Source organism: Strigops habroptila, chromosome 18, assembly GCF_004027225.2.
Source record: "Strigops habroptila isolate Jane chromosome 18, bStrHab1.2.pri, whole genome shotgun sequence".
Lineage (NCBI taxonomy): Eukaryota > Metazoa > Chordata > Aves > Psittaciformes > Psittacidae > Strigops > Strigops habroptila.
Genome location: NC_044294.2, coordinates 5,867,812 through 5,892,855, shown reverse-complemented (window position 1 = coordinate 5,892,855; position 25,044 = coordinate 5,867,812). Strand labels below are relative to the sequence as shown.

Below are 25,044 nucleotides of genomic sequence, written 5' to 3'. Positions count from 1 at the left end.
ACACAACACGTTCTCCAGGCCGAGCAGGATCCTATCTCCATGCCAAGTCTATGTGCGTGTTATTTGGGAGAGGATCTCCCACCACCAGGAGCCAGCAGGTTCTTTGCGCACCGGCACTTCTGCTCCCAGAGCCCACCCCGAGGTGCAGCATGAGGCCAATCCCATGGGAAGGGTTTTGTTATGGTTTTAAATGAACCCGGGGTCTCTGGCAGATGCAGGGCAGTGACCTTCCACTGTGCCCAGTGGCCAGGGAAGCCCATGGGCTGTCCCCACTGAGCACCCCCTGCCCTGACCAGATGCTGCGGGATGGGAAAGGAACAGGCCAAGCACCAACACAGGGAGACTCGATTCCCCAATTCACTCCCACCTTTGGGCCTGCAGCAGCATCACTCCCAGGAGAGCCTGGCTGTGGGGCTCAGAGCAGCGGCTTCCAGGACGCTATCTGTGTCCTCCCTGATGGACTGGGGAGGAAAGTGAACTTCATTATTGCTCTTCCTTTTGCTCTGCACATTGGGAGTCAGAATCATGGAATGGTTTGGGTTGGAAAGGACCTTAGAGCTCATCCAGTTCCAATCCCCTGCCACGGGCAGGGACACCTTCCACTAGAGCAGGTTGCTCACAGTCCCCATTCCCAACCACAATCTGCCAAATGCTCACTTGTCCCCACTCACACAGAGCAGCGCTCCCCGCTCTGAGCCTGCCAAACCACTGCCAGGCTGGTTCATCATGAACTCGCCCTGGCAAAGCTGCCTCCAGCCTCTGAACCATCAAGGCTGGGAGAAGCCTCAGGATGGGGGAACCGGCTGAGGAGGGACGCGCTCGCGCCATGGAATGGCCCCAGCACGTTTCCTGCCAGCCCGGGCTCACCTCGGGGAGCTCCCAGCGCAATCAATGCGAATTAGCCACTATCTGTTCTTCCACTTGTTTGCATCAGCTTGGAAATATAATGCCAAGGCAGAGATAAAGCGAACTGGAAACACCCTGACAGCATCTAAGGCTTCCAGCCCCAGGGGTTTGTTAAAGAGACAAGTTTCAACATCGCAGGTCTCAGCCCGAACAGCAGGTTCCTTTGCCTTGCTCCTCAAGCACATCCCTCCCTGCCAGCACCCACAGCTCCCCATATGCTGGCTATGAAAGGGAAGGGCTGCTCTCCCTGAAGTGGGCTTTACAGAGCCCACACGTGAAGGGGTCCCCACCACGCTCCCCACAAAAGGCCAATAGTGTCCTGCCAAGGGCATGGCCATGGAGCTGTGCCACAAGAAACCAGCTCATCCCAGGGTAGAAAAAACACCAGGGTAAAGTCCTTTTCATAGAATTCCAGCCTGGTTTGGCTTGGAAGGACCTTAAAGCTCCTCCAGCTCCAACCCCTGCCACGGGCAGGGACACCTTCCATTAGAGTAGGTTGCTCCAAGCCCCTGTGTCCAACCTGGCCTTGAACACTGCCAGGGATGGGGCAGCCACAGCTTCTCTGGGCACCCTGTGCCAGCGCCTCAGCACCCTCACAGGGAAGAACTTCTGCCTCAGAGCTCATCTCCATCTCCCTCCGCCACAACCAAGCCATTCCCTACACCAACATGCAGGAAGTATGAGGCAACAATGCTGCGCATGGGCAAGGGATGTGTGATTCCGAGTGTCTCATCAGTGAGTTATTCTCAGTCCATGGCGATGCTGAAATCTCACAGGGCTATAAATAACCAGCCACGGGGCCGTACCTGAGCTACGGCTTTGAACGTAGTGCTCAGCCAGGATCCATCCTTCCAGGTCACTGAGCAGAAAAGGTTCCCATCCCGCAGCCGAACCCCTGGCACAGGATGTGCTCCGCACACATCTGCCCATGCAGCACCTCTGGGGAGCTCACGCTGCGCTGGCCCCTGCGCAGGGGACACAAGGGTCTCCAGCCATCGCCCTGCTGTGAGGCTGCTCCCGGGAGCCAGGATAACCTCCTGCCCGGTGCTGAGCTCCCCACGCGGGTTCCAGCAGCTCCTTCCAGCGGGAGGTGAATCCCAACCCTTCTCCTGAATTAATGGAACACACACAACTGCCTCGATCGGACAAACAACAGCGGAAGGAATGAGGGAACAAAACGTGGCAGGAACGGATCAGAGGAAAGCCAAGCAGAGCAGCGGGCACGCCGGGCACCGCTCCTCAGTGTCACACCCGCCCTGACACAAGCACATCTCCATTTGCACAGCTTCTCATCTCAGCCCTGCAATGCAGCATCCTCTGCCTTCCCAGCTCCACGCTGCTTGGCTCCCGGCTCCGAGCTGCAATGCAGCAGCGTGAGAGCCCCTCTCGCTCCTCGCCCCTCCACGAGGGCTCTGCCTTCCCCAGCTCACCGCTTCCCAGCCCCAGAACCACCAAGCCCTCCCCTGGCTCCCCCGGGAGCGCCGCTGGATGAGCCCAGAGGAGGACGTGGCTCTGCAGGGCAGAGGACAGGGCAGGATCACACCGTGTCCCATCTCCCACACCCCACATCCCTGTACGAGACACCCTCAAGGCGTGAAGCCTGGAGAGGACCAGGACTGAGCCACCCCTGATGGATGGAGCCATCCCTGCTCCACCCAGTGAGTGGATGCAGACTCAGCAGCTTCACGCCTGGGCTCTAACCGCAGTGCCACTGTCACCAGAGGCAGGGCACACACATAGCCCTGGGACACTGCTGTCACCACACACATGGAGCACCGAACGCCATGCACATGGTGGCACAAAGGATGCTCTGGACCGGACAAGCGACGAGCTGGTAACCTAAAGGGACACAACAGGGTGATGGCAGAGGGGGCTCATGCCAGGGAAGGGCTGTGGGCACAGAGACACGTGTGGCAGCATGAGAAGCCAAAGACGCAAAGCCAGGGATAAGGGCATCAAGAAGGAACTCTCCAGAAGGATCCAGAACTGCCACCAGTTCCCCGAGTGCCACCCAAGCGGGAAGCACATCGTTCCCGAGGCACCCAGAACAGAGCAAACCCCCCCAGGAGCCACTCTGGGGACATGGCCCAGGCCCCGTCATGGTCACATCCCACCAGCACACCCCAAACAACCTTCCCAGAGCTGCACAGAATTTTACATCCATGTACATGTGTTCTCAGTGGACAAATGTTGGATTTGGGGGCGAGACAGAGGCACTCACTGGAAAACCCCATTTGACAATGGTTTCCAGGCTCCCAAAGCGGGGAGCATTTTGTTTCGGCAGAGCAGCCCCAATACTTTTGCCTTCAAGTGTTTGCTCTGCTGCTTTTCTATGGGAAATTTGTAAAGCCAAACCTGGGTTATTTGGGGGTTTAGCACTACCATTATCACCAGGAACGTGGCATATCCCAAAGAGCTGCAGCAGAAAGCTCTGGGGTCCAGACTTTCTCCCCATTCCCTGCAGCCATCTCAGCCAGAGAGGAGACATCTACTTCTCCCTGCAAGCTCCCAAGAGCAGGCTGGAAGCTGCCACACAACCACATACCTCTCCCCTTTCTCCTCAAACACAAGAGTCTGTATCTGTGGCCAGAAGGAAATAAATCCCCACCCCAACGACTTCGTCACTCAGGAGCCTTAAGAGAGGAATAACGTTAGCGTGACAATGGCATCAGGACAGCCACACCGTTTTACGAGGCAATAACCCGCTCCTGTCACTGTGAAGAGCTGCTTGGTCTCTGACCTCCCCATGGTCTCCTGCCAGGGAGCCTGGCCATCGCTGCAATAAGCCTGTTAGCACTCGATTACACAGCCAGGAACACCGTGGGGCAGAGGCAGGAACGCTGTGGGGCAGAGGTGCTCCTTTTAATCCCATACCATATGTTTGGCCAGCAGGGAAAGTCATCAGGAGGGGATCTCCTTGGGGCCACCTCAGCCAGAGCCAGGAGTGTGATTGCACGAGACACGTCAGACACCAGCCAAGCGGTTTCTTTTCTAAACCGACCACAGTCGGATGCAATGGGAAGCTCCAACCCTTCAAGGAGCCCATCTGCCTGGGCTCCAGCCCATGCACCACTGATGTGAATTAGCAGCCACCTAAGAAGCACCATACGCAGCAAGAGTTGGCCAAGGAAATGGCTGCAGAAGAGGCAGCAGGATCTCGAGGTGCTCAGGGGAGCTCTAGGGAAGCGCAGGAATGCCGCCGGCACCGCAGCACGCTGTGCCACGATCTCTTTCCTTCCACCCTCCATCCCATGGCTGGGCACTGGGGTAATGAGCAACCCCAGCTGCCAGCCAGCCCTGATGAGAAGCCTCGGTCTTTGCTTGATGTGAAGAGTATAATTTGGATGATGGAAATAGCCTCTACAAAGCACATGTGGTGGCTGCGTGCCACTGACCTCTCCCGTCCTGTGCACGCTGCTCTGCTTTAACTGTGGTTTCATCTCCAGCAGCTCTACAAAGGCTTCGGTGCCATCAAACAGATGACACAGCAGCAGCAACCGAATGAGAGGCAACATTTGGCCACCACTAAATAAACTGTGTTTTTGGTCAGCAGAGGCTTGGGAGTGCTTCTGGCACGAGGAGCACGTGGCAGGGATGAGAACTCAGGTGTGGAGACCAAAGACGCGCAAGGTCTCCACAAGCCACGGTGCCCAGTGGAGCAGGAAGCTTGGATCAGGCAGAGGCAGCTCTGGCTTCTCAATACAGGTCAACAGTTCAAGGACAACAAGATGTGCAGAGGCTGAAAGGCTCCGCAGCTTCCCAGCACAAACCAAGCTCGTGGATCTTCTCGTGCCACTCTGCATATGGTGTGCTCCAGCAGACACAGGCAAACAGCTCAGGCTGATGTTTCTCTTGCCGAAAGAACCCAAGAGAACAGCAGAGAAACCTGCCCTCCCTCCCAAGCACCTCCTGTAGCAACCAGCAGAAAGCTCCTCTCCTGGCCCGACCCACCAGCCCTGGCAGGGCTTGAAGCCCACTCTCCTGAGCAAAGGGGTCCTGTCCCTTCTGGGTCCATTCCCACTGCAGGAATAACCTCACCCTCGAGGAGTCAGGTTGTGGAAGGTACCATCACCCGCAGTGAAGGTTTCATCTGCCTGGATCACACCAGACCAGGAGCAAAGGGGTCAGGACTAGAAGCTCATTGTGTCCAGGCTGGAGCACCCCCAGCCGCGGTTCTGCTGCCAGCACGTATGAAGTGATGGAGCCACCACTGTCACGCTGCTCCCTTCTCCACACGTCCCCATGCTCCTCTTGGCATCCCCATCACACGGGCTGCCAAGGACATGCCAGGTCATGGGTGGCTCGGTTAGGTAGGTATGACTCAACAGCACAACCCGGATGGACGCGAGCAGCACAGCCCCATGGAAGGAAACCAACGTCTCAGCAGGGTTAAGCTCCTGCCTTGTCCACCCCAGGCATTGTCCCCACTGGACGCTGGACAACCAGCACTGAGGCCCCATCACAGGGAGCCTGGCAGCCCTCACATCACAGACATTATCTATTTCAGCACATACACAGAGCAGGGGTTCAGAGCACAGATTCAGCAGAGTTTGGACCTCACAGACCAGCTGACCAAGCCTTCAGATATAAGTGGAGTCCAAAGGGATGCTCAACACCGCCCAAGGTCAAGGGCAGCCCTGGCGCCCTGAAGCAGGCCCTGAGGAAGACAGAAGCAAAGCAACCACCACAGAAACAAAGCAGGTATTGGGGGCACTTCCACAACCTATGGTCTTCCTCAGTGGGGGGCACAAGCCCCTGTCCTGCTGGCAGCATCTCTGGTACTACCACAGCAGCAGGGCTGGGCATGGATGCCCATGAGCCCCCCATTGCTGTGGGGCTGACCTCCCGTGTCCAGCCTGCTCCTGCCCCCTTGAGTTCACCCTAAGGCTGCCCATGAGCTGCTTGTGCAGCCCCGAGATGCTCCAGCAGCTGCCAGACCCCTGCCGGGGCAAGGATGGGGCCGGGTAAGCACCAGCCTGGCTGAGGGTGATGCTCTGGGAGGCTCCATGCCCATGTGGCAGCACACGCTGTGCCAGAGCCCTGCACTGGAGCAGGGGCTGTGCCAACCCAAAGGCTCCTGTGTGTGCAGCAGGGAAGTGGCCTCAGCAAGCACAGCTTTACAGGTACCCCTCCTGGGCTCGTTACTCCAGCTCACTCCACCTCCCAAACCTGCCCCACAGCCCCAGCCGGGGTGAATCTCACCCCTTCTCCCCACAGCAGAGTTCTGCTCTCAGTGCAGCCAGCAGAAGGCATCTCAAGCCAGCTCTCCAAGCACCAGAGAAGCTCCTGCGCTCCTAAAAGGGCGTCCCAGCCAGGGAATCTGAAGGGACAGGACACACCAGGACTCCCAGCCCTGCCTGTACCACTGCTCTCCCCCACCACCACCAACCAGGGCTTTAAACCCGGCTAGCTCAGGCGCAGGGAGCACTAATGGCTGTGCAGAGGCCATTTGCCACCTTCTCACACCAGTTTGTCAGACCAAACAGAGCTCGCTGGAGCCACAAGCCCCCAGCGGTCCTTGCCCAAGCCAAGCCCACAGGCACTGCCGGTTGGGATGCGGGGGGAGAACAAGCTTCAGCAGGACACAGAGGGCTCCCGAGGCTGCCACGGGTTCCTAGAGATCAGCACGAGGGAAACACGAGGGCTGGACATGCCAGTACCAAGACCCAGCACCACGAGCCACACAATGTGTGGCTCAAGGATGAAACCCACCAGGACAGCAAGATGCCAGTGGCCATGGGCTGAAACCAGCTCAAGCAAACCTGGTAGCAGCATCCTTGGAGAACCTTCCTCAGCCCAAGGCGTTGGAGGAGCTCTGGATTTGAAGCCTCCTGCCCAAAGCACAGGCAGCAGCGTGGACCCTACGCACAGCACCTCCACCGCAGCCTCTCAGCGAGAGCAGCCAATGTTAACCCGCAGGGGCAGCCACACCGATGGCAATGGCGGGGAGCAGCGGTGGCACCTCCATTGTGTTTGGTGGGGCATCGAGACAAGGGGTGACCGGATGCATGTGGGGGAGGACGAGCTCAACCACCAGCTTCCATTGCTCCTTGTGAGGAGGCTGGAGCCAAGGCCAGAGGTGGTTGTGAGCTGGCCGATGGCACCTTCTCCCTAGGCATCCCTGCTCATCGGCACCAGGACACGACACCGCCTCCATCGGGCTCCCCCCGAGGGTTCCAAGACCCCCCAACGCCGGCTCCCGACGGCGAGCCCCTTGGGGCGCGATGGCAGCACTCACCCAGCATCTGGCTGAAGAGGAGCTGCTCCAGGTCGCCCAGCACCGTGACCACCAGCTCGGGGTCCACCTTCAGGTAGGGCTTCTCCTCGGAGCCCGCCGCCACCGCCGGCCCCTTCCCGCCCAGCAGCTCGTCGTCGCACTTGCCGCCGCCCGCTTCGGGGGCCTTGCTGAGGGGCTTCACCTCGGCGTAGGGCCCGCGGGGGATGCGGCTGGGCTTCCCGGCGGGCGGCGGCTTGGCGGGGCCGGCGGGGCGCGGCGGCAGCAGCGAGTGCTCGGAGCGGGACAAGCTCCGCGACATGGCGGGCGCCTCCCGGCCGCGGGGACCGCCACCGCCCCGGCCGCCCCCCGCCGCCGCCGCCCCCGGTGCCGCCGCCTTGGCCATGTCGTCGCTCCAGCGGGGCTCGTAGAGCTGCCGCTTCTTCTCGGCGTCGGTGAGGAAGGCCAGGTTGGTGAGCGACTTCTGCTTGCGCAGGTTGGAGCCGGTCGGCAGCCGCCCCTCCGCGCTGCTCGCCTTGAAGACGCGCAGCTCCGCGCCCCGCGGCCCCGCCGCCGCCGCCGCCTTCGCCCGCTTCGGCATCACCGCGCCGCCGTCGGGGCCCCGCCGGTAGCCGCGCTCCTCCTCGCCCAGCTCCACGTCGGGAAGGCTCTTGAGGTTGCTCCCCAGCATCCCCGCGCTGCAACCATTTAACCCGCCGGCCGCCGCCGCTGCTGCTGCTGTTGCTGCGGCACCGAGGACACCGGGCGAGACAGAGAGAGAAGCGCCGTTAGCGCCCGCCCCGCCGGGGCGGAGCGGGACGGGGAGGAGATGGGGTGGCTGTAGGAGGGGGTTTGAGCAGCGCGGCCCCACCTCGCCGCTCCGCCGCCAGCGGGACACTGCGAACCAGCGGAATGTCGGGGGCAAACAAAAAGGGCCCGCCCTCCTCCGAGCCCCGCGGGCGCGGGCAAGGGGCGGGGCGCGGCGGGCGCGCGCGGCGGGGCGGGGCGGGGGCGCGCGCGGGGATGAGCATGATGGGGGGGGGGGAGTGACCGAGCGGAGCCCCGGGGGGGCGGGGGGCCAAAACTTCCCCTTTTCACCCCAAACGGCGCTGGAAGGGCCCCGAGACACCCACCCCCCCCGCCGAGGGACACCATGACCCCCCCCCAGCGGGGCCCCTCCGTGGTGGGGGGGCTGAGGGGGGAGCGGGATCTGGTTATCATCAGTTTTCATTAATTACCCGTCCCCCGGGAGGGGTGAATTAAGTCTATTTGGTGACCTCACGCGCGCTGCCATGGCAACCGCCGGAAAATATCGCATTAGAGCCCATCACCGCGCTGCCGGGATGGGGAGTGGGGAGAGCGGGGTGGGGGGTGAGCCCCCAGCATAGCCCCCAGCCGGGGGGGATCGGGGTCCAGCCCGTGGTGGTGCTGAGGAGCCCCGAAATGCCCCGGGTCTGGATGGGACAGCGAAGGGTGGCCAAAAAACCCCGGTGTTATCATTGCTGGGGTGCACAAGCGGCACCCCGGAGCCGCTCTCCGGCTGCAGGGCTGTCACAGCTATGGCCTGGGTGTAGGGCTCACTGCGGGGCGCAGATCTGGGCGTGCCGTGTCATGGTGGGGCTGCCGAGGTGACCCCTGGGGCCTCCCGGTGTCCCCTGTCCCCTCCAGGCCCGCTGGAGGTGCGGAGCCAGGGAAAAGATCCGGCCCCTTCCGCAGCCCCGCGGCTCTGACCGACTTCTGTCCCTTCGCATCACCCAGCGGAGTTCCCGGCTCTTTTTCTTCCCCTTCCCTGCACATCCCTGGAGCATCCCGCCCTCCTCCGCTGCCGCTGCCCTGGCAACCGCCGCCCGGCATCTCCCCCAGCAGCCGCCCCCCAAAACCTGCCCCAGAGCAGGCGCCGGCGGAGACCGGCTTGTCCCCAGCACCGCGATGGGGAGCTCGTACTGGGGGCTCGTTCGGCTCCCGAGAACGGGGGTGTCCCCGCGGGGGGTGTGGGGAGCCAGCGGTACCCGCCTCCGCCCGGCTCCACGCCAGCTCCTTGGAAATGGGTCATTCCTGGAGCTCGCCGGGAAACTGGGAAGAGGAGGGAAAGGAGCCAAGCAGGGCCTTGTCCCGGCGGCGCCACTGGAGCGGACAGTCCCCCTGCGCTGACCATGGAGGATGCTGGACCATGGGGGATGCTGCCATGGGGGATGCTGGACCACGGGGGATGCTGCCATGGGGGGGGCTGGACCATGGGGAATGCCAGCGTGGCTCCTGCACCCAGGTTTGGCCACACCGCTGGTTGTAGGGTTTTGGCAATGGGGGTCCCCGGACACGGCACCTGCAGCCGTGTCGTTCCCAGAGGAATTGGGGCACATCTTATGTGGGGGTTCCCCCTCGGATCCCGTTCCGTGGGGTCTGAGCTCCACACGACCCTCTGCCCCCCGGCACCCACCGGCAGGACCCCCCCATTCCCAGCAAACCCCCCTGGACTCACTCGGGCCTCCGGGGTCGGTGTCAAGTCCAGGGCACACGTCACCCTCCTCCCGGTGCTCCTGCAGCCTGGGGGCAGAGCGGGGTCAGGGTGGGGGAGCGGGGGCACATCGCGGGGTGCAGCCGGCTGGGGACCCCCAGGAGATGCAAACGTGATGCCTTGGGCTCTGCCAGGGTTTGGGGACACTGGTCTCATGGCAAGGGGGTGTCCCAGGGCACCTCCACTGAGCCCATCCCCTGCCCCACACCTGCTCCCATGGGTGCCCCAAGAACCCCCAGCACCCCAAACCCAGTGGGAACCCTCCCTGTGGGGCAGAGCCCCCAGACCCAACCTCACTATTCCCCATGACCGCCCCCACCATGCCACTGCCTCCCCGTGTCCCCCTGTCCCCATACCCCCCATCCCCGGGGACTCACCGGTACTGGAAGGGTGCCACGGTGGCAGTGACGGGGTGGTTGTGTGGGGCACCCGAGGAGAAGGTGATGGCCCCCGACCCAAATACAGGACCCCTGCCCTGCGAGCCACTGTGGGGCTCACCTGCCGTCCCTGCCACGGTCACCCCACTGCCCCTGCCTAGGCCCCCCCCCCAGCCGCCCCCCAGCCCTGCCCTGTGCTGGGGGAGCCTTGGGCAGCTCAGTGGGCTCCCCTGCCCTGCCTGCCCCTCTCCTCCCACTGCCCCCTGCTTCTGGCCACTTCCCGGGGGGCACCAGGGGTCTTGCCGGGACCTTCTGCCCCACACGACGGGGGACACCAGGGCTGCCCCCACTGCCCTCGGCCCGCTCACGGCCAGCAGCTCTGCCTTTGGGCTTGAGGGTCTTGGGGCCGGGGGCTGGCTGGGGGGACAGAGCCCTGGGGGACATGTGGGGCCCCATGGTGCTGGGGGGGGCTGTGGTGTGAGGTTTGCCGTGGGCCATAGCGCGGGGCACCGGGATGGCGGAGGCGAAGTGGCTGCGGCCGGCAGGGTTGATGTTGGCTGTCCCGTTCATCCTGGTGCTGGCGAGGCTGCGGGGGGAGAGGAGGGTTGAGCAGGGCGAGGGGTGGCCATGGGGGGCACCCACATCCCTGCAGACACACCAGACCTTGGGCTTGGCCCCTGCTGACTGTGGTGCCCAATGGCCTCATCCCGGGGGAGGCCACAGCATCCCACAGAGGGAGGACACATGTGATGTCCCCCCACAGGGATCCCCACGGCACTTGTGACATCCTCCCCCAGGGACCCTGCGCAGCCCCATCCCAGGTCCCTGCAGCAGGTCCCTGCAGCAAGGCCTCATGGGCACAGACCCCCAGCAGATAGGGCTGCATCACAGGCAGGATGCGCCCCTCTTGGCCACCCAAAACCTTCTCCTTGTCCTCAGAACCACCTCCTGGTCAAACGAGACCATCTCCCAGACACCTGAGACCATTTCCTAGTCATAGAATCACAGAATCATGGAATCATAGAATGGTTTGGGTTGGAAAGGACCTTAAGATCACCCTTCCAACCCCCTCCCATGGGCAGGGACACCTCACTCTAGACCAGAGAAGTGGTGAATGCTCCATCCCTGGCAGCGTTCAAGGCCAGGTTGGACAGAGCCTTGGGTGACGTGGTCTGGTGTGAGGCGTCCCTGCCCGTGGCAGGGGATTGGAACCGGGTGATCTTAAGGTCCTTTCCAACCCAAACCATTCTATGAGTCTATGATTCTTCTTCCAAACTCCTCATCTGCCTCCAGATTGATTCCTGCCCCATCCGAGCTCTGCCCCTGCAGCAGCCAGGGAGCACCACGTCACGCCAGTGTCCTGCACCGCTCTGCCTGGCTAAAACAGGTTACAGCGTGACCTACATAGGCACAGGCGGCTCCTCCGCAATTAGCTCCAAAGGGAAACAACTTTCTCCTTTAATGCCACTGGGCGCAGAGCTCCGTGTGCCCGGAGCAGCTCTCGGGAACCAGCTGCTGCCATCACCGAGTGACGGGAGCACCAGGAATTTGCCGCTTCGATTTGGGGGTTTCAGCCTTGTCGCCTCCCCAGGTACCAGCGTGGGGTCACTGGGTCCCGTGGTGCTGGAAAGCAGCAAATACACACAAGGTGTATGAGCTCCAGAGTTCAAATCCAGAGCACTGAGCCAACAGCTACTGCCTCCAGCGCTGAACTCCAGTTTCCCCTGAATTAAAGACCTTTAAGCCCAGAGATGAGATGGCTTCTGATCCCTTCAGATGATTCCTCCACAAAGACATGGGTGTTCACACTGAAACAGCCTTGGCCGAGCGTGTCCTTCATCCCAGGGCAAGCACAACCCAGCACATCCCTGAAGGCATCTCTTTCAAAGAGGCATCTGTTGTGCTTGGAGCTCAAGCTACATCCTCATCCCAGTGTCCAAATGCATCCCTCATGTCAGATTTTAGCAGCCAGAAATGAATACAGGGGCCTGGAGCCCCAGTCTCATTTCGTGTCCCCGTTTCCCATGTGAGGGGGTCACTGGAGCACCCCCAGCATTGAAACAGATCCACTTTGGAGCCATTCCATCACCTGAGCAAGGGAACAGCCAATGGCTCCGCGAGCATTTCACTGTTCCTGAAACGTTTCAGGGTGACTTTTATAAACCAGATTAAATTTGCTTCTCTCTTATCTCTTGCAGCTGATAGATCCCTGGTGGGGATGAAACTGCCCTGTGCCCCCCGGATAATTGTGGCAGGAGCCTGAGCACGAACACTTGGTGATGCACAAAGGCATGAAACCCGTCATCCTTTGCTGGCATCTTGCTGCCACTTCGTGCCTCAGTTTCCCCACCCTGTCACGGCCTCCGCTCGGGGTGAGGGAGCTGAAACCAGGCTGGTAAATAGGGATAAAGGAGGACGGATCCTGCAGAGCAGCTCCGTAAATCAAGAGCCACCCTTGAGACCGGCAGCAGAGCCGGGTGAGGAGCTGAGCCCGTGCCAAGGGACAGGTCCTGGTGCTGCGACACAGCTGCCCCTCGAAGCAGCCGTGTGCTTCTTGAACGAGGAACCGGCCCGAGCTGCCTTTGGGAATGGCTCCAGCACAGCCGCCTCCCCGGCACGCTCGGAAGAGGGACAAAGAAAAGGCTCCTTGTGGCACAAGGGACATCAAACTTTCCTAAGAGAAACAGAGGGAGCGGGGGCAGGAAAGAGCCTTCAGAGCAGAACAAGCTGCTGATTCAGCCACCAGCCCCATCCCTCCGGCCCCCGTGCCCTGACCGGGACCTGGCCAGCCCGTGTCACCACCTGGGACACTGCCAGTGCCTGGGACATTGCCAGTGCCACAGCGCTGAGCCCTGGCTGGGCTCCTTCCCGCTCCCCTCTCCGGAGGGGCAGTGCCGGGTGTCTGGCTCCAGGGGGGTTCAGGGGGCGCCCGGGCAGCGCTGCTCTGCCGGGCTTTTCCCCACAGCTCGATGCTCTGGGAGCTGCTGGGAGATGAGCTGCAGGCTGGGGCAGGAGGATGGAAACGGCCTGTAGTAGGAGCAGAGATGCGCAGCCCATCAGGCACAGCACTGGTCTCTGCTCCAGCCTCTCCGCAGCAATCCCATTAGGCACTTAACCCACGTCAATAAAACCTTGCTCCGAGCAGAGTTCAGCTCTCAGTGCACCGACTGCAGCAGCTTCTGCCACCAACAGCCCCGCAGACAGGACCGAAACCAAATCGTGCCCGGGATGGGCTTTGCCGGGCACAAATCCTGCTGAGGGGACAGAGCCAGGAGCTGTGCGAGGACCTATGCGAGAGGCTGTGCAAGGAGCCCCGGTGCCGAAGGCCTCTCGCTGGCCACAGTACCCGGGGATGTCCCGGCTCCCTGTGGCAGGGTCCCACGGTGCCTGGTGTCCCCTTCGCGGATCCCTCACCTCGCCGGGGCTGAGCACGGCGGCTCTGACCTGCCCCGGGGCAGCGGAGGGGGACACCAGGACTGCCCGGAGCGGTTCGGGCAGAGGGACCAGCCCCGACCCCCGGGCCCAGCCCGCTGGGTTCCGCGGTGCGGGGTTCCGCGGTGCGGGGTGCCGGGGTGAGGGGTGCCGGGGGGCAGCGGGGGAGCCCCGGCCCGGCGGCGCTGGGGCCGTTCAGGAGGCGCCGGTGCTGGACAGCTCCGCCCCCGGCCCTGCCGAGGGGGACACGGGAGCCACCGGCCACCGCAGAGCCCAGGGTGCCCTCATAGACCCACAGCTTGGTTTGGGTTGAAGGGACCTTAAAGCTCATCCAGTTCCAACCCCCTGCCACGGGCAGGGACACCTTCCACTAGAGCAGGTTGCTCCAAGCTCCTGTGTCCAACCTGGCCTTGAACACTGCCAGGGATGGGGCAGCCACAGCTTCTCTGGGCACCCTGTGCCAGCGCCTCAGCACCCTCACAGGGAAGAGCTTCTGCCTCAGAGCTCATCTCAATCTCCCCCCCGGCAGGTTAAAGCCATTCCCCTTGCTTCAGCATCCAGCACTGTGGCGAAAAAGCAACGTTTCCCATTGCACCTCCATAAGGCTTCAAAACCTCCCCGAAACCTCTCCAAAACCTCCCTCAAACCTTCCCAAACCCTCTGTGACTCCACGGGGCTGAGGATCCCGCAGCGCCTTGTCCTGGCTGGACCGAGCCCTTGGCCAGGAGCCATCCCGCAGCCCCGGTGCAGGCACTCGGACACTCGGATAAACTTCCGCCTCGGCCGCAGCCCCGCTCAGCCGGTTGCATCATTCATCGAGCCGCGCTCCCGCATCACGGACCTGCCCTTTGCTCCCGGCACTTTGGAGCAGATGTCGCAGCATCTGTGCTCGCCAGCACCGTGCGGAAACAGCCCCCCCCCGGTCCTGAGCCCTCGATCCGGGACCCCCGTCGATCTGGGACCCCCCGGCGCCTCTCGGCCTCGCTGATGGGGCTGCAAAACGCATCAACTGAGCAGATGCTGCTGCAGCCGCATGCAGACGTGTGCGGTGGTGATCGGGGGGGAGCTGGGCTTGTCTTCCCGTCCTGGCACGGGCGGCGCATCCCCACGGATGAGCCCCCCACTGCCTGTCTGTCCTCCCAACACTTGTCTCTCCAAGCCCACGAGCAGAGCCGGGGCTTCAGGCTACCCAGAACCGTCGTTTTCCCCCCAAATTAAGTTAAGGATTTGGAAAATGCTGCAGGGAGTGTGGGGTGGGGACACAGCAAAGGGTCCAGAGCAGAAGCTTGAACCCCGAGGGCAGAGCCACAGCCTGGGCTGGGTATGTGCCTTCACTGAGCTCTGCAGAGCCACTGAGCTTCAGGCTGGGGCCAAATCTGCTCTGAGCAATGAACCAGGTGAGGGAAAATCAACTCCCGGCCGCAATTCCCCACTGAACCCCCCCCGGTACGGGTGATTCCCACCGCCCCCGTCAGGTCTCACCTGGGCAAGGGGGAGGAATCTCCTCTCAGCCCAATAATCCCTCGTACGATAAATGAATCCCTGTCTTGCAGCCAGGACTCTTCCTGGCAGAGCCCCGGTAGCACCCCAGGGGGTTCCCTTGGGACAACCAGGGATCTGCAATGGAAAGCAAAAGCCACGGGGAGCCCTTAATGGGATGAGTGGATTTTCCAATGAACTGCAAATCCACAGCAGCTGCTGGCAAACAGCTCCCTGCTCAGGTCCTGGGGGCTGCAGCGGTGCCTGACCCCCCCCACCCCTGCCAGCCTCCAGTGACAGGGTTCAGCAGAACAACCCCAAGTGTGTTCCTGATGCCAACATCCCCAAAGAGCCGGGGATGGCCACTTACACATGTAGCTGGAAGAGGCAGGCAGGGGGTGGCAATGCCACCCCGATCCCAGCACCCCCCATGAGCTCCAGAGCAGGCAGCAGCTCCGGTCCCACCATCCTCTTATAGCTGAAATTGAACCTTCCACCTCGAAGGCATGCAGATAACAGAGCCACCGTGGGGCCATCACACCCAGAGGGGAGCCTGAGCATCCCTTGAGCATCCCTCGAGCATCCCTCGAGCATCCTTTGAGCATCCTTTGTGCATCCCTCAAGCATCCCAGTGCCCGCAGCGAGCAGCCCATACGAGGAGGGCAGCACTCCCGCCTCCCGCCTCGTCCACCCCATGGTGTGTCCTCCCCAGGACGGACGCCCCATCCGGGAGCCAGAAGGGGCGGAGGAGGAGCCGGGACTCGGTGACTTATCGCCTGGCCCCGGGCAGGGGGAGCTTCCGCTGCCGGAGGTGACACCACTCAGCCGCATCCGCATGGGCTCCACGGCCGTGTCCAGTGGGAGCCGAGGATGAGGGTGGGGGGCAAGAACAAACCCAACTCCTCCAGCTCCCACCTCCTTCCCTCCGTGAGAGTCGGGGAACCCACTGGATCCAGGCAAACAGTGGGAGGCATTAACTCGAGTGCTGGCTCCCAGCCCAAACCCACTTCCCACAGCACAGCCGAGACCTTCACAGCCCAATTCCCACATCCTGGCAGTGAGGGGATGCCAGGACACCAGCCCCACAGCCCCAGCTGGCCCTGGGGATGGGTGGCTTGTCCCCACCTATCCCCTCCCCGTCGATGCCTTGGGGCACCCCAACCCCTGGTGCCTGCAGGGCAGCACCCGGGCTCCCGGCTGCATCCCCTCTGTGGCCCAGCCCAGCCAGCGCGGAACGCAGCTCCCGCAGCCGCTGGATAAGGAAAATCCCACTTTCTGCTGTTACTGTCACTTCCCACGGCAGTGGCTGGGTGCCGGGGCCCCTCCCCATGAGCATTCCCTGATCCAGGCAGTTAATCCGGCAGCAGTGCCCGATGTCCATAACACTGCCCAGACCCACAGCACGGCCGTGCAAAGCTCGTTAGAGGCCGCTTGCTAATGAGCAGGGCTCAGGATGTGCCAGGAAATGCAGCAGGGAAGCCACCGGAGCCTGCGCAGGCTGGGGACAGGAGCCGGATTTTCCCTGGGGACACACACGGCGTGCCAGGCAGAGCCAGCGTGGTCCCAGCCACCCCACCCCTGGGGACACATCCCTGTCACTGCCCCCCTGCGTGGGGTACATCCTTGAGGACAGAGGGAGCTGCCCCAGCTGCCCCCCAAGGGGCATCCCAGCAAGGTGACAGGGGACTGTCACCCCTTTGCCAGCACACCGGCGGGTGGGTCACCACGGGGGTGGGAACGAATGGTGAGGACTCCCATCCCCATCCCGGGCTGATGTCCCCAAATCACTTTGCTGGGGTCAGACCTCCCCAGGGCCAAGTGAGGGGACATCCCACAGCTCTGCGAGGGTCACAGTCACCGCGAGGGACCCCCCTCCCCACAGCCCCGGCTCCAGCTCTCCCAGCTCCAATATGGATCCTGGTCCAGCCAGGAAGGAGGAACATGGCCCCGGGCACGCAGCGCCACCGGGGGCAGGACAGGGCGCCCGAGCCCGGTGGTACCATGTCCCGTCCCCACCACGGCTCCAGCCAGGCCCAGCGGCTGCACCCCCAGCACCAGAGCCCGGGGGGGGGGTCACCTGCCCCCCCCATCTGCCCGTGGCCTCTCCCCGTGTCCCCATCCGGGCCCCGCTCCCGTCCACAGCGGAAACACCTTTTTCCTGTCCATGGGGCTGCAGCGCAGGGAGGGCAGCAGGAAAGAACCTCGTGTCTCCGCGGGTTATTTATAACCCGCGACCAGCCAGGCCGCCCCGTCGCCCCACGGCGTCCCCTCCTGCCCCACAGAGTCCCCCCCTGCACCCCGAGCCCTGCTCCAGCCCCTGCCAGCCCCATACCTGACCCCATCCCAGTCCAATCTCTGTCTCCATGCCTGTCCCCATTCCCATCCCATCCCATTCTCATTTCAAGTCTCATTCCCATCTCATCCCAGTCCTTGTCCCCATCCCCATCCTTGTTCCTGTCCTCATCCCCATTCCAATCCTCGTTCCCATCTCATCCCAATCCTCATCCCCATCCCCCTCCCCACACACCAACACTCAGCCTGGGGACTCCCGCAGCAGAAGGAGGAGGCCCAAATCCTACCTCAGGGACATCATTCCCATCACTCAGCCCCACACTTCCCATTCCACCCCATCTTCCCCTGTTCAGACCCACCCTGGTCCCTCAGAAGTGGGTTCCCTGTGCCAGGGACGTGTGGCATTGGGGGGAAACTGAGGCACGGGGTGGGCAGAGCAGGCAGAACAGGCAGCTCTTGTCCACCCATGGAGGGCAGTTACTCAGCTCCTGCAAATGACTCAGCCAGGATCCGGCTGGGACAGCCGGGATTTCCTGACTCAGCTTCCCCAGCCACGAAACTGTGTGTTTGGGGGGGTCCAACCCCACCTTGCAACAGCACCGGCACCAACACATGGGATGTGGGAATGCCCCGGCACCCCAAGGATGCTCGGGCATCCCTGCATCCGAGCACGGCTGAGCATCCCTGGGGTGTCAGAGCATCCCCCAGGGTGGCTGAGCACACACCAGACCCCTTTTCTACCAGCGAAAACAGCATTTAAATCCCAGCCAAAACCCCCACAGCACCCATCCATCAAGGACCCACAGGTGCCCCAGACCCTCCAGCATCTTCCCATGCTCAAAAATGGGGTCAGACACCATGAGCTGCTCCGCCTGCAGAGACAAGACGTGGGGCAGCACGATACATATTCCCTGGAGAACCAGCACCCATTCCAGCCGCTGCCATGCCTCAGTTTCCCCATGTCACCCCTGCCACCGGGGCTGGTTTGGGGGTGCAAGGCAGGAACAGGCAGCCCCGACAGCTGCCTCCAGCCCCCCCCTCTGCCAGGGATGGGGGTCCAGGGGACACCGGGGGGCACATGGGGGTGTCCGGGGGACAGTGGGACATGGGAATTTGCGCGCTGCTCCCAGGGCTGTCCGCGCTGTGGGTCCCACTGCTGAGACAGGGCCCCCGTGGAGAGACGGGGACATTGGGGGGCACAGACGAGGGGAACATGGGGGCTGCCCCTAGTGTCAGGCGGTGCCAGTCGGTCACCCCCAGGCGCTGCCACCGCCGGTCACCGCAGCACGACCCCAGCACCTCGGTCCCCACCGGGTGCCCCCCATCATCTGCCGTCCCCGCCCGGTTGTCCCCTCCGCAGCCACCGCCGGCCCCCGCAGGGGTTCCCCCCACCCCGTTACCCCCGGTCCCGGGGCAGAGCAGCCGGTCCCTGCGGCACTCACAGCTCGCTGCGCCCCGTCCCGCCGCGGCCGCGGCCCCGGAGCGGCCGAGGGACCCCGCGCTGCCCGGGCCGGCCCCGGGGAGGAGTCGCGCAGGCCCGTGCCCGGCCCCCGGGACCCGGCCCCGCCCGGTCCCTGGTGCCGCTGCCGGGACGCGGAGCCTGGGAGTCCCCCCCGGGACCCCTCCTCCGGATCGCCCCATGGAGCTCCCCGCTGGGTCCGTCCCCCCCTCGGGGTCCCCTCCCCGCGGATCCCGGCCTGGACCCTCCCACGGACCCCCCGAATGCCCCCCATGGATTCCCCTTACCCGGATCCCTCCCGGGTCTCCCCATGGGTATCCCAAATGGATCCCCCCCTGCATCCTCTATAGGTCTCCCCCACGGGTCTCTATCCAGATCCCCGCACCGGACCCCCCTGGATGCCCCTCATGGATTGCCATGGATGCCCTATGGATTCCCCACCCCGACCCCACATGGCTCTCCCTATTGGGTCTCCCGAATGAGTCCTCCTCCATGGGTCTCCTCAGTGGGTCTCTCCCCAGATCCCCCCTCCGGATCCCTCCTGGATTCCCTCACTCATGGATCCCCCATGGGTCTCCCTTATGGATCCCCCTACTTTCCCCTCCGGGATCCCGCTGGATTTCCCCGGGATCCCGCCCCCCCCATCCCTAGGACCACCCTCACCGAGGCCACGCCCCTTTCCGTTTGGCCACGCCCCTTTCCGTTCACCCACGCCCATTTCCATTTGGCCCCGCCCCCTTTCCCCGTGGCCCCGCCCCCTCCCGCAGCAGCCATGGCGGCGCTCGGCGGTGACACGGCCTCGGCCAGCAGCGCGGGCGCGTGGTCGCTGCGGCACGTGCACCTGTCCCTGCGCGTGGCCTTCCCGGCGGCGGGCGCGGGCGCGGGGCGGCTGCGCGGGAGCGCGCGGCTCGAGCTGCTGCGCGCGCGCGGCGGCGCGGGGGGGCAGCTGCGGCTCGACACGCACCGCAGCGTCAGCGTGAGGCGCGCGGCGCTGCTCCCCCCGGGCACCCCCCCCGACCGGGACACCCCCCCCACCGGGGACCTCTGTGATGGGGACCCCCGCGATGGGGACCCCGCGCCGGACGCGCTGCAGCCGCTGCCGGTGCAGATCCAGCCCTTTGCCAGCTTTGGCCAAGCGCTGGTCATCACCCTGCCCAGCCCTGCCCGCGACGGGCAGCGCCTCACGCTGCAGATCGACTACGAAGCGGGCGACGGGCCCGGGGTGAGCGGGGTGCGGGGAACGGGACACCCCCCGCCCCCGGCAGGGAGCACCCCAGGGTGAGCCCCTCACCGTGGCCTCGGCTCGGCTCTGCTCTCCCCATAGGTGTGCTGGCTGGCGCCCGAGCAGACGGCAGGGAAGCGGAAGCCCTTCATGTACACCCAAGGCCAGGCTGTCCTCAACAGGTCCTTCTTCCCCTGCTTTGACACCCCGTCCATCAAATGCACCTACTCAGCCACGGTGAAGGTAAGCGGCACCTCCAGGGTGCTCCCGCACCCGGCGGAGCAGAACTCACCCTGAGGTTACTCACATGGGAGCGGGCAGCGACCTGTTGGGATGCGCCAAATCGCTGCAGCATCATCACCTGGTGACACAGCTCACTGGACGTGCTGCTCATCACACCCCTTCAAGTCCTTCGGCGCTGGCCCCACAGCAGAGAAGGCACCAAGAAATCGTTCATTCAGGCTCCTGTTTTCTTCCTGTGTTCCTCTCCAGAGGAACACAAGCTGACCCCAATGGGGCTCGTGCTTCTCCCCCCAGCACATGCTGCTCCATGCGATGGCTGCAAGCGGGCACACGTGCTGGTGTCCCACTGGAAGTTCTCTCACAGCAAGAGGTGGTTGAAATACTCAGTGCTTGATGCCCAAATACCAGCTAACTGCTGGGATCAACTCTGTAAACCTCTCTGCTGCTGCATTTCGGAGCATCACAGAATAATGGGATGGTTTGGGTTGGAAGGGATCGTAAAGCTCATCCAGTTCCAGCCCCCTGCCATGGGCAGGGATACCTTCCACTAGAGCAGGTTGCTCCAAGCCCCTGTGTCCAACCTGGCCTTGAACACTGCCATCTGTCTAAGTAATTCCTCTAGCTATCACAGAGACCCCTGGGTTTGCCCCATAGCAGCCTGAGGGCAGCGGGATGTCTGCTCTTGGTGTGTGTAGCAGTGGAAGAGTGACAAGGACAAGCTGAGTGGGGGGACACAGCTGGAGGAGGGGGGTGACCAATTGCACCCAAATGGTGTTTGAGCCCCAGAGCTGAGCGATGCTGCTGCAGGGATGCAGCTGTGATCCCGAGTTGGAGTTCAAGGCGTTGCTGCTCTGCTCTGCCCCCCAAAACCTGCAGACATCGCAGCGTCCCCAGGTGGGTTAGCTGACATCCCACTCCATACGTTATGGATATAATAGGTGTGTTTATCTACATGTCCAGGTCCCTGAGGGTTTCGTGGCTGTGATGAGTGCCACAAGCTGGGAGAAGAAGGAAGACAACACCTTCGTCTTCAAGATGTCCCAGCCAATCCCCTCCTACCTGATCGCTCTGGCCGTCGGGGACATTGTGGCTGCTGACGTCGGCCCAAGGTACGTGGCTCTGTACTGGGCTCACTGAGCTGCATGGTGAAGCTCCTGGGCCTGTCCGGCACCGCTGGGCTCTGCAGAGCACGACCCGGTGCTGTGCACTGGTGCTGTCCCCCCCAGAGCACGGCTGCTCCTTGCTCTCGGTGCTGGTCCCCTCAGCTCCCAAGGGGCCCTGGCTCTGCTCGTTTCAGCCCCATGCACATCAATGGGAGCAGTGGGTCCCCGTTCACAGAGGGCCCCACATCTCCCCAAGGCCGGTGCTTTGTTCAGGTTCCAGCTGTCACAGTCACCATATAAAAGCCCTTTGACTTTCAGACAAGGAAAGAAATCAGAGCAGTTTGCACTAGCAGTCTCATGAACTTCCTTTATCAGCTGTTACTCTGCTGTGGAACAAACACATGTGGGTTTGGGCTGATGAAGGAATAGGGTGAAAGTCCACCAAAGGTTGAAAGTTCCTCTTCTATGCACTTGACCAGGAGCCGTGTCTGGGCCGAGCCCTGCCTGATCGAGGCTGCGAAGGAGGAGTACGATGGGGTGATTGAGGAGTTCCTGGCAGTTGGAGAGAAGCTCTTTGGACCTTATGTTTGGGGCAGGTATGGCTCCTGCTCCCGAAGGACCTTGTTCCCGGGGCCGGGGAGGGAGCATCGCTCCATCATCCCATCGCATCCGCAGGAGGAGGTGGGTCTGACCGGTCCGTATTCCCTTCCCCGGCAGGTATGACATCCTGTTCATGCCGCCCTCCTTCCCGTTTGGCGGGATGGAGAACCCCTGCCTCACCTTCGTGACGCCGTGCCTGCTGGCCGGGGACCGCTCCTTGGCCGATGTCATCATCCACGAGATCTCCCACAGCTGGTTTGGCAACCTGGTCACCAACGCCTCCTGGGGCGAGTTTTGGCTCAACGAGGGCTTCACCATGTACGCCCAGAGGCGCATTTGCACCGAGGTCTATGGTGCGTGGCCTCGCCAAGTCCCCATCGTTTTCCTCCTCTCCCAGCTCACAAGCCAACGCTGTTTCCCTCCCCTGGGTCTCCAAACGCCTCCCTCTTGTCTCTGCCCAGGTTTGGCGTACACGTGCCTGGAGGCTGCAACGGGAAGAGCCCTCCTGCGCCAGCACATGGACACCACCGGCGAGGACCATCCGCTCAACAAGCTGCGGTTGGTCATTGAGCCAGGTCTGGGGGGCTCCCGGGGAAGCGAGGTGTGGGGTTAGGGCAGTCCTGCTGCTGGGGGGCTTCCTGGCTGCAATACAACCGGTGCTGGGGCCCAAGGGAGGCGATGGCTCCAGGAGGGACATGACAGGCGCACAGCCAGCTCAGGAAGTGGGAATCTCAGCACGAGGGCTGTTTTCTGTGCAGATTCCTGAGAGCTTTCCCTTTCTCTAGGGATCAATCCCGAGGACACATACAACGAAACGCCCTACGAGAAGGGCTTCTGCTTCGTGAGCTACCTGGCACATCTTGTGGGGGACGAGAGCAAGTTTGATGCCTTCCTCCAGGTCAGTACGAGGAGGTGCCAAGTCGCATGAAACCGTTTGGTGGGAGCACAATGGGACCGTGGGAAGGATGGGCCGGACAGGGCTGCTGGGGAGAGGAAGAGGAGATGAGAAACAGAGATGTTCACAGGGGGATGAGATGAGGGCAGAGCTTGGCCCCATGCTGGTGGCAATGCTCAGAGGTGTCCTGGGGGGGCTGGCATGGGCTCAGCAAGGCTAAACCCGCATGAGATGGAGCAGCACTGCCGGGGTGAGCACATGCAGCACCATGTCCTGCCATCCCCGCAGGCCTACGTGAACCGGTTCAAGTTCCAGAGCATCACAGCGGACGATGCCCTCAGTTTCTTCCTTGAGTACTTCCCAGAGCTGAAGGAGAAAGGTGTGGACTCCATCCCAGGTCAGCACAGCACCTTCCTGGCCATGGGCACTGCTTTGCAAACCAGCACCCATGGGTGTCGGAGCCATCCCGTGTCCCCTCAGACCCTGTGCACGTTGGTTTGTGTGTTTCACTGGAGACAACCGCTGCTGCTCCTGGCCTTGTCCCCATCCTGGTTTGCTGGTGCTGGGGATGCCCTCAGAGGAGGCAGTTTGGGCAGCCCCCGCCGTGGGGCTCAGCTCTCCCTCCCTCCTTCCTTCCCTGCAGGCTTGGAGTTCAGCCGCTGGCTGGACACGCCGGGCTGGCCGCCCTTCCTGCCCGACCTCTCGCCGGGGGACGCGCTGATGAAGCCGGCAGAGGAGCTGGCAGAGCTCTGGGCAGCCGATGGCTTGAACATGGAGGTGATTGAAGCCGTGGACATCACGGCTTGGAGGACGTACCAGCTGGTCTACTTCCTGGACCAGGTCCTGCAGAAATCCCCCCTGCCACAAGGTGAGGGCCAGCTCACCCCCCGGGGCTCTGCTGCCCAGAGGGGACACGGGGTGATGTGTCCTGGTCCAACCAGTTGGCCAGGGATGAGACCACATCAGGGGACTCATGGGTGCATGGCCATCAGCCCGTCTCCACTGCAGTCCAGCAGCGCGGTTCCTGGTGTCTGGGAGGCCTCTAGCTGTGTGGTGGGGAAAGGAAAGGCAGGGAAGCATGTCCCTAAGATGTACGGGGACATCCCAGAGGGTTTGCAGCATAGCCAGGATGGGCTCGCTGGGTCTCCTCGGAGCAGGAGCTAAGTAAAAGCTCCCATGTGGATGGTGATGATCCCCCTCTTGCAGGCAACGTGGAAAGGCTGAGCAAGATGTACCCAAAGGTGTCCAGGTGCCAGAACGCCGAGCTGCGACTCCGCTGGTGCCAAATAATCCTCAAGAACAACCTTGAGGCCGAGTACAGCAAGGTCAAGGACTTCCTCCACAGCCAGGTTTGTCCCTGGGCAGTGGTGGCTGTGCCCGGCAGCATGCCACTGGGGCAGAGATGGGCATGGGGCACAGGACCTTCGGTGCCAGAGGGCCAGGGGGTGGCTCTTGCTATCGATAGGGGAACAGACTGGTTTGTGTTGAAAGAACTTTAAAGCTTATCCAGTTCCAACCCCCAGCACACGGGGGGTTCTGGGCTCAAGCACACGCTGCTTCTCCAAGGTCGTCTTCCCCCCTCTCGAGGTGCTGTAGTGCCAAGGGCTGCCCATGGTGGCATTTATCATGCTGTCCCATTCCTCTGGGTTCTCTCTCTGGTCAAGAGCAGGGCGCTGCAGGGGGTGTTGTGCCCTGGGAGGGGAGATGTGGGGCTGCAGGGGCTTCACCCCGCTGGAGCCAGGGAGGAGGCTGGGCTCTGACCCCCACGCTGTCTCCGCAGGGGAAGCAGAAGTACACCCTGCCCCTCTACCGCGCCATGTGGGCCGGGCCAGAGCCAGCCCGGGCCCTGGCCATGGAGACCTTCTCTGCGACAGCTCACCAGCTCCATGTCCACGTCCAGAACTACGTCAAGAAGATCCTGGGCATGGAGGTGGCCGAGGCCTAGTGCAGCCGGGGCGCTCCTCGGCAGGACCTCGCTGCTCCCTCCTTCACTGCACCTTTCCTGATTAAAAGCTGTACTTTTTCCTCTGTTCCTGTTCCCAATGAGCCGTGGGCAGCCTCAGCGGGACTCCTGCTCCTCCTGCCCAGGAGCCAGGCTCACAGCCCACATGGGGACCCTGCCAGCTCTGGCCAGGGATGCGCAGGTTGCTCCAGGAGGCTGGTGGCTTCTCCTGGTGCTGGTACAGGAGGGATGGGTCTGGCGTTGGCATCTTCAGGGCTGGTCCTTGCCGGGCTCCTGCCGAGCCGTCACCGGTCCCACCTGTAAAGGAGTAAAGCTCCTCTCCCCTCTGCAGTGTGGGAAGCATC

The 25,044-nt window shown here is 62.9% G+C and overlaps 3 protein-coding genes across 6 annotated transcripts in view; 1 reads left to right on the top strand and 2 right to left on the bottom strand.

The window, feature by feature from the left end:
* NAV1 (neuron navigator 1) overlaps positions 1 to 8,111 on the bottom strand; it is a 46,415-nt gene extending 38,304 nt beyond the window's left edge. For all 4 annotated transcript variants that reach the window (XM_030473021.1, XM_030473023.1, XM_030473022.1 and 1 more), the window contains exon 1: positions 7,145 to 8,111. In XM_030473021.1, coding sequence (XP_030328881.1) covers positions 7,145 to 7,811 — 667 coding nt within the window. In that variant the 5' untranslated portion in view covers positions 7,812 to 8,111. The remainder of the gene's footprint in view (positions 1 to 7,144) is intronic.
* A 566-nt stretch (positions 8,112 to 8,677) lies between these two features.
* LOC115602468 (uncharacterized protein ENSP00000471857-like) lies at positions 8,678 to 18,710 on the bottom strand. Its single transcript, XM_030473642.1, is given in 6 exon segments — positions 8,678 to 9,000; positions 9,065 to 9,193; positions 9,558 to 9,664; positions 10,013 to 10,170; positions 10,172 to 10,598; positions 18,658 to 18,710. Coding segments are annotated over 5 exon segments (1,128 nt in total). The 5' UTR covers positions 10,583 to 10,598; positions 18,658 to 18,710.
* Positions 18,711 to 19,423: 713 nt separating this feature from the next.
* Positions 19,424 to 24,767, top strand: RNPEP (arginyl aminopeptidase). The gene is made up of 11 exons (XM_030473019.1): positions 19,424 to 19,896; positions 19,999 to 20,139; positions 21,100 to 21,248; positions 21,722 to 21,838; positions 21,960 to 22,195; positions 22,304 to 22,417; positions 22,628 to 22,740; positions 23,026 to 23,134; positions 23,381 to 23,605; positions 23,944 to 24,086; positions 24,518 to 24,767. Exons 1-11 carry the CDS (start codon positions 19,447 to 19,449, stop codon positions 24,680 to 24,682), a joined length of 1,962 nt encoding a protein of 653 aa, XP_030328879.1. The 5' UTR covers positions 19,424 to 19,446; the 3' UTR covers positions 24,683 to 24,767.
* The last annotated feature ends 277 nt before the right edge of the window (positions 24,768 to 25,044 follow it).

Excerpts from the sequence above, each read along its gene's own strand:
- RNPEP (XM_030473019.1), top strand. The coding sequence starts at position 19,447 with ATGGCGGCGCTCGGCGGTGACACGGCCTCGGCCAGCAGCGCGGGCGCG. Across the intron at positions 22,196-22,303 it reads CATTTGCACCGAGGTCTATG|GTTTGGCGTACACGTGCCTG; the intron begins GTGCGTGGCCTC and ends GTCTCTGCCCAG. Across the intron at positions 23,135-23,380 it reads AGGTGTGGACTCCATCCCAG|GCTTGGAGTTCAGCCGCTGG; the intron begins GTCAGCACAGCA and ends CCTTCCCTGCAG.